This window comes from Ziziphus jujuba, chromosome 10 (genome assembly GCF_031755915.1).
Source record: "Ziziphus jujuba cultivar Dongzao chromosome 10, ASM3175591v1".
NCBI lineage: Eukaryota > Viridiplantae > Streptophyta > Magnoliopsida > Rosales > Rhamnaceae > Ziziphus > Ziziphus jujuba.
The window spans coordinates 28,582,938-28,594,386 of NC_083388.1; the positions used below are offsets into that span (position 1 = coordinate 28,582,938).

The 11,449-nt window shown below is 34.3% G+C and overlaps 1 protein-coding gene and 1 pseudogene across 1 annotated transcript; one reads left to right on the forward strand and one right to left on the reverse strand.

Annotated features, from left to right (window-relative positions):
* Positions 1 to 1,856: 1,856 nt before the first annotated feature.
* LOC107412634 (nucleolar complex-associated protein 2) lies at positions 1,857 to 7,203 on the reverse strand. Its single transcript, XM_048468910.2, has 12 exons — positions 6,991 to 7,203; positions 6,850 to 6,885; positions 6,606 to 6,730; positions 6,395 to 6,466; positions 5,771 to 6,319; positions 5,053 to 5,355; positions 3,979 to 4,308; positions 3,688 to 3,894; positions 3,351 to 3,437; positions 2,522 to 2,616; positions 2,307 to 2,438; positions 1,857 to 2,222 (listed from the first exon to the last, which is right to left on the reverse strand). Exons 2-12 carry the CDS (start codon positions 6,866 to 6,868, stop codon positions 1,946 to 1,948), a joined length of 2,196 nt encoding a protein of 731 aa, XP_048324867.2. The 5' UTR covers positions 6,869 to 6,885; positions 6,991 to 7,203; the 3' UTR covers positions 1,857 to 1,945.
* A 2,606-nt stretch (positions 7,204 to 9,809) lies between these two features.
* Positions 9,810 to 11,230, forward strand: LOC107403383 (delta(12)-acyl-lipid-desaturase-like; annotated as a pseudogene).
* Positions 11,231 to 11,449: the final 219 nt, after the last annotated feature.

Here is an 11,449-nt window from a genome sequence, read left to right on the forward strand (position 1 = left end):
AAACCTCAGTTATAAACATCTTGGATAAGACCACCAAGGAACCTTTGCTGGAAAGACGTTTTTACCCATCTAACGATAATATATTGTATATATTCAAAATTTTTTATACTCTGCTTTCATAATTCTTTTCCCTCTTAAAAATTTTACTCAAAAACGCACGACCTTAATGCCCATATTACCCTGGCTCTTTTCTACTTTATTCCCATTTTGGACATCATAGGTGGGGTCCACGTAGACCCCGCTTTAACTCCCGTACGTTTTTTTTTTTTTTTCTTTTTTGGCTGAAACCGTACGTAGCCCTTTTAATCCTCAAGGAAAATGAACATTGCATAACATTAAAAATAATTTTATTTTTTATGAAAAAAGAATATCTACAGCCTAGTATTTTAATAATAACAAAAAAGGAAGGAAAATACTTTGATAAATAGGAGGATGTTAACAAATGCGTGTCCAATGTTGATTAATAAAACACGTACGGCAGATTTTTGTACTTATTGTTTTGATTGCCTACGACGAGAGTTAATTCAATTTGATTGGATTGAAACCTTCATACATTCTATCGGGTTTTGTATTCACCATTATTAATTATCTTGTTTATAAAATGGTTGATATTAGTTTAGGAAGATTCAAATTTGAAAATTAAATATTAAATAGTGATGTGGAAATTTCTTTTTTCTTTTTTTTTTTTCTTTTTTTTGGTGGAAGGGTAATGTGGTATAACCTATGATATAAAAATAAAAATAACTATTTTTTCGTAAGTAGAAATAACCGTTACCGGTACCATTTTTGCATCTATAATTTAATTCTGAGTCATGTGGTATTAAAAATATGCTGCGGTAATTTCTACGAAGAAAATAAAAAAAAATAATAATGTGTGACAGTGATAAAAGCTCTAACTTTAAAAATTGAATCCAAGTGCATAATAAATGTCAGTTTGGCCAATTCAGTTTCCTTATTTCTTGTTATGGAAGGAACATCTGGCTTAATAACTTCGCAGCTAATTATATAGTTTCCCAATCTGCATTGAGAAAATCCAGAGTTTTATTTTTCCCTGATCGCCCCCACCTCTTTTTTCCCACTTATACCCTATGTAATTAAATAAATAGTTTATCAAATAATATAACAATTGTTATATCAATAGATTAATATTTTGATAACCGGTTTGCAGCCGAAAAAAAAAAGTAATAATTTCATAATTTCTTTTGAGAAAAATAATAAGTAATAAAATTTGTAGATATATATATATATATATATATATATATATATATATATATATATATATATATATATATATATATATATATATATATATATATATATCAAAGTCGTTGTTCTGTGGAAAAAAAAAATTATCAAACTATCTAAAAATGCATAATTATCTCTAAATGCATTAAAAAGAATCATTTCGAATGTCATATTAATTAACAACTTAATATTAAAATTCTAAATTCTATGTCATTAGATGCCTAACATTACATGAAAATTATATATTTCCAATACATCAAAACTATATAAAACCGTACCGCATAAATGGCAATGGTATTTGATAAACCCTTTGGTGACTAACATTTTTTTTTTTTTTCCATACTTTCCTATCATTTTTATTACGAGCCGCTGTTTAATTGGCATAGAATAATTTCACTACCCCCGAACTCACAACATTTTTTTTTTTCTATTTCTTTTACACCAGTAATACACCTTTCTTTGTTATTTCCTTTTGGTGAATCTTTCTTTTCGTTATTTTGTTGTATTTCTTGCAATATTTAAGCCATAGTTTACAACACATTTTTGAAAAGGCAATTTTAGAATTCCTTCTACTCTTGACCTTAATATGTTATCTTTTTAAGTGCCAACAATTAAAAAATAATAATAATCATGTGCTCTCCATTATACAGTTACGAGTATATCGTTTTACAAAAACCATCTTTTTCCATTGATGTATCCTCTAAGAATTTGCCCTCTTTCTCTTCCTCGATTTATTTGCACGAGATTTTTTCTTTGATGCAGTGGTAGATTGTTTCTGCTTCTGTTTTTGCTGGTTTTGTGGCGCTGCTTTGCCATTTCCATCATCCCCATCAGAAGGAGTGTCACTCAGAGAGTCATCTTCATCAGAACTAAGCACCAAGTCCTCAACAACATCTTCATCCATAGCTACCCCTTCCAGTTCCTCTGTCTTTCTCTTCTTTTTCCTCTTCTTATCCGAGTCCTTAGGTGGTCTAGCCCTGTAAAAGCAATAACGTTGCAATATGAGAATGGAACCGGAAGGCAAAAGAAAATGAGCAAGAGATCTGATCTGATGACCGTACTTGGGATCACCTCCTGGTAACCAGGAGGAGCTAAAGACAGCAGCACCTTCCTCATTCCTGGAATCACCTTCATCTTCATCACTTTCTGGTATCTTAGTCCCAAAGATAGATGACTTCTCACCCACAAGGACACTAGGGTTTACAAAAAAGAAAAACATGTTAGCAACATAACAAACATGAACACAAAGAAGCTTGTAGGCAACATGGTTAAAAACCTGGATTCCATCAATGAATCACTTCTCTGCTTTGCTCTTTGGCGTAGCATCAAGACATACTGCGACAGAGGACTAGCTCCTATTTTTTTCTCATCCTATGACAAAATTTATTACAAAGTTTTTCAGCTCGTCCACATAATAGTTAAAAAATTAAAAACTTACAGAAGACTACACAATCAAGAGATGATAAGGGAGCCTATTCATCAGAGACACCATTTACTAGGTTCATCAAATTATTGAAGTACATCATTCATTCAGGAATCATGACAATCCTTAGTTCGATCACGAAACCAATAGAACATAAAACATTATTCAACATAAGGCACTAAACCCCAAGAGAGGGCATGACTAATATAATGACGAACTTGCAATAATCCAAACTACATATTGCTGGAACAAACGATAAAGAATTATAATATAAAGCAAATGAATAAGATTCCCAAGTTTCTCTTTTACATCTTGGTTACTTCTCCAGTAATCAAACAGCACCTAAGTTGACTCTTTCAATTGGAATCTCATATCAGCCATATAGATCTGAATAAATACTAAACGATCAGAGCTTTTCTCTTCTTCTTCTTCTTCTTTCTTCTTCCTTTTTTTTTTTTTTTTTTTTGTTTTTTTTTTTTTGGGTTTTGTTTTTAACCCTTTAAACTATATAAGTTTTTTTTTTGTTTGTTTTTAACCCTTTAAACTATGTAAGCACCTTCTCTAGATAAGCTGTAACTTTTTGCCCTCCATTTACCAGGCCCAATCTATCAATGGTCACCACTGGAAGGAATAGTACAGAAAACGCTGACAACAAATCAAGATAAGGAATTTTGGTACAGACCTCAAGAAATGATGTTGCTGCAGGATCATTTGGCATAAAAGAGATCGAAACACGCTTTTCATTTATAACATCAGAGCTAGCCTTGATCTGTGACATCAAAGAGCTGAAACCATTAGCTCTGTGTACCACAGACATGTCACATGACAATGATAAATTCATTCATGTAAACAGTAAAACAAAGTGTAAATTTATTTTCACCATTCTACATTTGCCACATCTAGCTTAAAGAATGCACATATGGTCACTACTGTAAGTATAGACCTTTATATATACATATATATATATATATATAAAGAGAGAGAGAGAGAGAGAGAAATTTCTACCGTAAAATATATACCTGACGATTAAGCTGCCTCATTGCTTTCCGAAACCTCTCAATTTTGGTCAATTTGCAAAAGCTATGAAGTCGTACAACTGGGATAAAAGACAACTCAAAGAAAGCAGCAGAATAGCTCCATTGAGCTAAATGTTCAGCAAGCTCATCAATAACAGAAAATACACATGCCTCCTGAAATGCTCGAGTCTTGAGGTTTGGCTTGCTAACCTGCCATAAAAACTATCCACGTTTTCATAAAATACAAAAGGCTTAACAGTGAAATTGGAAGAACAATGTCCATGCTCAATATACCTTGATTATTGTTTGCAAATCAACAGCTTTGCCAACACCTCCAGTAGGGGGCCTATTCAGTTCTTTCATTTCCAGCATGTCCAAAAGGAGCATAGAAACTGGTATGAAAGTACCAGTTGAAGCAGCAATTCGATTGAGCATTCTAGCACACCTCAATCTAAGAGGAAAGTATCTGGCAGTCGGAAGTAAACGGGCCACTCCAGTAATTATTTGGGTTAAAGGATAAGCAAGAGGCCTAAAATCAGCTTCTGAGCCATAGGCACAGATAGCTCCAGTCCAGAGCTCAAGACAGTTCATGAACTTCCACTCATAAACCTTTCGAAAAGATTCCTACAAGAGAAATGGAAAACAAAGCGGTGCAAATGAAATGGTTAAATATACTCAACCAAAGTGGACTTTTTTCAGTACCAACGAAAATAAAATAGTGAACTGCTAATCTTAAACAACTATTTGATGGAATAAAACCATTAAAGATAGCTCCAGGCCAGAGCTCAAGACATTTCATGAACTTCCACTTATAAACCTTTTAGAAAGATTCCTACAAGAGATGGAAAACAAAGCAGTGCAGAGAAATAGAAAGGAAAGGATGCAAATCCTTTGTTTGGATGGTTAAAATGGGGTGCAAAGGAAAAGAAAAGGAAAGGGAAGGAATTGGCTCTTTATATTTATGTGTTTCTTTTTCAACTCAAAACTAGTAGGAAACGGATGGAAAGGGATAGATTTTAATGAATTTTTTAATATCCCAAAATTACCCTTTACTATTATTGTGTGAAAATATCTATTACCTTGCATATTTCAACCTTTATTTTTAAATGTAAACAACTCATTTTTGTTTCCTTTCCTTTCCTTTCTGTTCATTAATCATCCAAACAACAATTATTTCACAAATACTTTCCTTTCTTTTCTTTTCCTTTCCTTTCCTTTCCTCATTAAACATTTTCTTTCTTTTCCTTTCCTCCCTTCAATCCAAACACAGTGTTAGACTCTCATTAGATGTACGCTAGTAAGGGATATTCACTAACATTCAAAACGCTGAAAATGACTTCTTTCTCAGGAAAAGTAAACCATCTATACCTTGGTTCTCGTATTAAGTGCATCCCGTAATAACATTGCTAATTGCCGGATGAAAACAAAGGCATGTTGATATGCAGTTGGAAGGTCTATACCAAAAAGTTCAATTACACAATTCCCAAGAAATTGGATGTGTTGTAATTTCATCGCATTTACAAACTGGCAGTTCAAAATGTAGGCTTTGTACACCCCCTTGAAGCATTCATCTAAGCAATCAGATCCAAGTCGAATGCATAAATCTCTTAAAAACAGAAAGGATACAACTGGAAGGGCACCTCCACCAGTGCCCCAAAAGTGAAGAGAAACCTGAAAAGAAGTCAAAGGAAATATTAACCTATTGATATTGAAAAAATAAGACTGAAAAAACTATAGGCACCTACTCCAGCCAGAACCCAGTCTAATGAGTAAGAATGGCATTTAACATGCAAGAAAAGGTTCTGCTCCACAAAGCACATTCAGTATTTTAAGAACAAAAGTAGAAAAAGTATCAAATTAAAGATCCATATTTAAAATTGTTAAAACACTTTTGAACTCGGTTGATTTTGAGCACTGGAGTTCCATAACGAAATCTTAAATTGAAGTCTCAGAAACACAATCTAAACAGCATAAGCATCCCAGTGTGACCGGAATCCTCAAACCACAAGCAGCAGATTAGTAAATACATGAAACACAAAGGCAACTAGTCTACCTAAAAAGAAATTGATGAAGAGATCCATAATACCTTAATATACTTCCTTAGAAGACTTGGGAAAGCGGCCAGAAATATGGAAGAATATTTGAGACGCCGTAGAGTAAATGATATCATCTCTGTGTCAGTCATTTGGTTCAAGACATGCAAGGCATTTCCAAGATATGACTTCACTAAATGGTTGTAGTTCTTCCATTGTTTTGTGCTCATCAGATCTATTATTGTCTCTTTTTTCCCACCAGTAGCAGGGAGCTTAAACAATTGTCGAAGTATTCCATCCATTTCACTTAGTACGACTAACATTACTTTATTAAAGACGCTGCTAGACATAATAGTAAATTTTGTTGACAACTCATCTCCACCATCATCACCATAGTGGCATGCAGTGCGAAAAGCTCTCAAAAGGGAACGTACAGCACCGATCTTTCCACTCTCTTTAATTGAGTTACACCAGGAATCAACCATTGTAGTAGTTATAACAGTTCTAGAAGTTTTTTCTTCCTTTTCTGCAATATCACCCCTACTACTTTCATCATCTGCTTCTTCCGTTTCAACTTCTTCCACATCGGTATCAGTATCTTCCTATCCAAATTATAAAAAATTATTTTATTTTAAGAACCAATCAGAATTCTCAAGTAGTTGACCATCTATACTCACATCGATATCCTCATCATCAAACTGCAGAAGTTCCTTATCATGCTCACTCAAGAATTCATAGAATTCTGGATCCTGCAAAAACCCAGAAAACAATTATCAACTTCACCACCTGAACTACTACAACATCTAAGAAAATACATAAACATCACACAACAAAAATATATATATATATAGAAATATCCAGAAAAACATCAATAAAAAAGCCGTTAACCTTTTCTTTAAGCCTTTGCAGCTGCTCCTTATGCTCTGTTGCTTGACCGCCAGACTTTGAGGCTTTACTTTTTCTACTTTCATCGTGACCCTCCTCGCTATTTACTCTACACTTAAGCTTCTTGGCTGAGATTATGAAGTTAGCAGCGGAATAGGCTCATATAAGTATCACAACGTGAATTTACTACAAAATCACATTCAATGAAACCAACACAATCACACAAATAAAAGAGAAGCAAAAAGACCTGTATGCTTTCCTTCCATGACGAGATGAATGGCTACTGCATTGTTCCAGCAAAAGAAAAGTTTTAGAAAAACTATAAGAAATGGCGGTCCTTTTATCAATTCTCAGAAAGATTTATCTCAGAGTCATAAGAAATTCATACACTGAACTCTACGCTTATTATGCAGACTGAGATTCTCGGAGTGGCCGCAGTACTCTGCCGGCGCCAACTGCAAATCCGGTGCGATTGCGAGGGAGAGGGAACCAATAATCTTTCTGATTTAATTATTTATTTAAATTTGAAATCTTTACAAAATAAAATTGAAATTTTATGAGGCGCTAATAACGACGATTAAAACCCTAGCCCTCACTTCAAAGGCAGATGCCTTGGTTTTGCATTTTGACTCTCTTTTACTCAGGCCTTTGTTGTCTGTTCACTTCGGAGCCCACTTGGATTGTTTGGTTTGGCCCATTTAGCTTTTTTTGGGGGCTCGCCCCACTATTAACCATGATCCCAAATTGAGCCATTTTAATTTTGGTGTTTTACATGCTAAAGAAATAATTGGTATTCCAAGGTTTTATACGTTTCATCCATCATTTTATTGTATTGTAAGTTGTATCTACCAACTTTGTACTTAAATGTTTCACTACATAACTACTTTGACCAAATGGATATCTATATATATGATATGTTTTTTCTTTTTAAAAAATATATATATATTATAATACATTATTGATTAAAAGAAAGAGAACTTAGTTAAATCCAGAATTTTTTTTTTTAATAAATTACCTAAATATAAACTATCCATTTTTTCTGTCTCCCGTATGATTCGAACTCGTATTCTCATAGATATAAATAAAGATGCTCTACCACTGAAGCTGTGGTAGAGCTAACCCACTTTGTCAGTTAAATTTAGAATTTGCAATTGTATTTTTAGTAGTTTTACAATTAGAATAAATCTAGTTGTCGAAAATGAGCATTTAGTGTTTTGGATCAACCAAAAATTAATTAATCTACTCGTTAATTTCTCTTAAATGCTTTTCTCTTCTTTCTTTTTTTTTTTTTTTTTTGGTTGCATTGCACATAATATCATATAGCACTACAAAATTTATCGAGAATTCATTCTATTACCGACAATAAAGTTGTACAAGGCATCTATTACTAAAAAGGATAATCTATGTTCTCAATGAAGTCAACAAATTATCATAAAAAGAAAAAGCTAGTGTGGAATATGACTAAAGCTAAGATGAATACTCTTTTCAGAAGGGAAGACATTCCAATACGGTCACAAAAATGGATGCAATCTCGTGAGACACACGTACACTACACAAAGTCAATATCTAATTGTTCTAAAAGCTATATGAGTGTTTGGTGCGGTTACATATACTTTCATTGCATGATCATCAACTCTATTTTGTGTTTTTTTTTTTTTTTTTTTGGGGGGAAATGTTCAAACTTTTATTTGCTCTTTATTATCCCCAAAAAAAGACGTTCCTTGCATGATCATGAAAGTTGTTCCAATCTAATTTGATCTTGTTTAACATGTGATTTAAAATTGATGACCTTCAGTTGATTAGTATTAGTCTTTTGGTCCCATTGCCAATCCAAATAGCAACAAAGAGGGTGATAACCTTCATAAATAGCTTTGGCTGAGATGGCAAGGTTAGTTTCGTCATAACGAAGAAACCTTATCCCTTACGAACATCCATAAAAAAGTCCACCAGTTCAAGCGAGATTAAGACCATCCATTAAAGCTACCAGTGCTTGATTGATTCTAATGGGAGGGGAAGGACCAAAACCTTCTTAAGTTGCATCCAATGACAAGATGACACAATTTCAGATATCACGTGCGAGTGTACATGAATACAATCTCGTGCGGACCCATTTATATGAAACAGAAATTTTTTACTTAAATACAGGTTCTCCCCTTGTTAAGCCAAAGAGCCACAATCACACACTATGTAAGTCCACCTATGGGCTAATGCATTTGGATGCATACTATACATCAAGAGAGAGGTGGAGAAACAAAGACAACAAAAATACAGGGGAAGAGTAGGAGAGACAAAGGAAGCAAATTATTGATTTAATATTGATTCTGATACTCTTTTCAAAGCCTTTTATGTTATTGATGTAATGTGTACGTGGTTTTTCTTATCTATGTTGTTAAGCTTTTCAGTGGATATCCTATACCTTGCCTAGACCTTGAAACTTTCTTTTGCTTATATATAAATTTTTGTATCATATGGGTACAACTAAAGAAAGAAAACATTTTTGTTTCTTGAATTTTCATATTTTCTAATTCATATTCGCTGGATTCGATAGCAAAAATGGTAGTGGTAGTGAATAAATTAATTTCTATGTATATGACTGCAGCTGTTGTTTGTTCTATTAGAAAACAGTAATGAATTCTTACTTGCATAATCACTGCATGTCTAAACACAATTTTTTCTTTAGTTCTTCATTGTTGCCATTTGAATTCTCTACAAACTAATATCATGGAATTCTGGCTTGTTTCTTTTATCAACGCCATCAACCAGGAGCGATAGATATTTTTATCTTCCTTAAATTCTTTTAATTTTGGTAATTTTTGGGATAAACTTCATATTTCATTATTTATTATTAATGGGTGGAACACAACCTATATATGGAAGTGTAAACATTCTGTTACCTATGCCATTTTTTGTAAAAGTGATAGACTATGGATTGAATGCGACCACAATTGTACATAATTACATTGCATTTTTTTGGCCAATATCAAGCATCACTCCATTTCCATGTAAAGGTCCTTTCATATATATATATATATATATTCAATTCTCTAGCCCGAACTTTGATATATATAGCATGTCAACTGCTTACTTAGTTTTCTCTTACTCTTGTTGTTTCGGCTTGATTAATAGAGAGCATTCAGCTTTTCGTTCTTACTCTTGTTGTTTCCCCTTGATTAATAGAGAGCATTCAGCTTTTCGTCTTTGAGTCCAATGATTGAAGGTTAACTATATCTTGACATTGATATTGCATTAAATTATATATTGGACCACCAGGGCCTGTTTTGTGCATAGTTTTTATTGCACTTTGTTTCAGTCACATCACATGTGCTCTTCTACTCTGTTTTAGATCCGTTATGGTAGTACTTGCACACCTTAAATTACGATTTCCGTTTCATGTGTAAAGCAAAATATGCAATTCTTCGCTATTATCAAAGGCATGTGATATCCTCCTGAATGGCTTCAAAACTATTTTACTTCCATGAAAAAAAAAAGGACATTTATATAAATTAATTATAAAGTCCGAAATTGACCTAACCAACAATTGGCATTAGCTTTCTGGCAGGCACAAAGAAGTGGAAGGCGAAGGCGAAATATTGAGTATGATCATCAGGGGGCAAAAATCTCCATTCCTCCAAAGAGTACCCAAAAAAAAGGCCTTCATTCACTCTTAGCCATATCTAGAAAGTTGTTCCACCCCATTGCTTCCAACGCTCACTTATCCGATCCTTCTTTTTTGTTGTCTTCGATCTCTTCTTTGCTTGTCTTTCCACTACCTTTCACGATCGCTTTGTTGGATCATTCAGGGCTGTGTTTTAAAGTGGTGTCTGGGTCATTGCTCATGAATGCAGCCACCATGTCTTTAGCGACTACCAATGGGTGGATGATACTGTCAGCCTCCTCCTCCTTTCTACTTTCCTCGTCCTTTACTTTTCATGAAAATAGGGTAATGTCCCTGGACCCAGATCCAAACTCCCATAGCATGCCAAATGTTTAAACAATCCTCCCCGGAAGGGTTCCTTCACCTGTGGCAACTTTCACCCTAGGCTGGCCTCTATATTCGACCTTCGATGTTTTATGCTGACACTACGAGCGTTTCGCATGCCATTTTGATCCCTACGATCCCATATACGCTGATCCAGAAATGCTTCAGATTTACATCTTGGATGCTGATATTTTTACTAAGTTTTTTATACCTCACAGGGTTGCCATGGCAAAAGGATTCGTTAGGCTGGCATGCGTTTATGAGGTTCCATTACTTACTGTGGAATAGCTTTCTAGTTTTGATAACATACTTGCACCATACTCACCCTGCACCGCCCCAATGTGATTCCTCGGAATGGGATTGGCTTAGGGGTGCTTTGTCGTCGATGGACAGGGAGTAGGAGTTGTTGAATAAGGTTTTCCATAATATTACCGTTACACATGTGGCTCACCATCTATTCTCTGCGATGCTGCATTACCATGCCATGGAGGGCATTAAAACTATCAAGCCTATACTCAGAGACTACCATTGTTTTAATGGGACCGCAGTTTATAAGGCTATATGGAAGGAGGCCAAAGAGTGATTTTATGTCGAGCTCAGCGATACTTCTCCATCCAAAGGTGTTTTCTGGTACCACAACAAGCTTTGACTCTTGAGTGATGAAAAAAGCTAAGTTAGGTCAACAGTCAATAAAAGAAATGTCTTTTTTTTTTTTTTTTTTTTTTTTTTACAAGACAGCATTAAGCACAAAAGGAGGCCTCCCAAGGAGGCTTACAAAAGAAGTGTCTATCTTGTGTCCATAAGGTTATGCAATTATATATGTAGTGACGTAAATGGAAAAACTCTTCTTTGGAAATTAGATAAAATG

Bases quoted from the DNA above. Each gene is read 5' to 3' on its own strand.
- LOC107412634 (XM_048468910.2), bottom strand. The intron at 3,895-3,978 runs GTATATTGAGCA...TTTTTATGGCAG, and splicing joins ATTTGCAAACAATAATCAAG to GTTAGCAAGCCAAACCTCAA. The intron at 3,438-3,687 runs GTATATATTTTA...TTGATGTCACAG, and splicing joins TGAGGCAGCTTAATCGTCAG to ATCAAGGCTAGCTCTGATGT.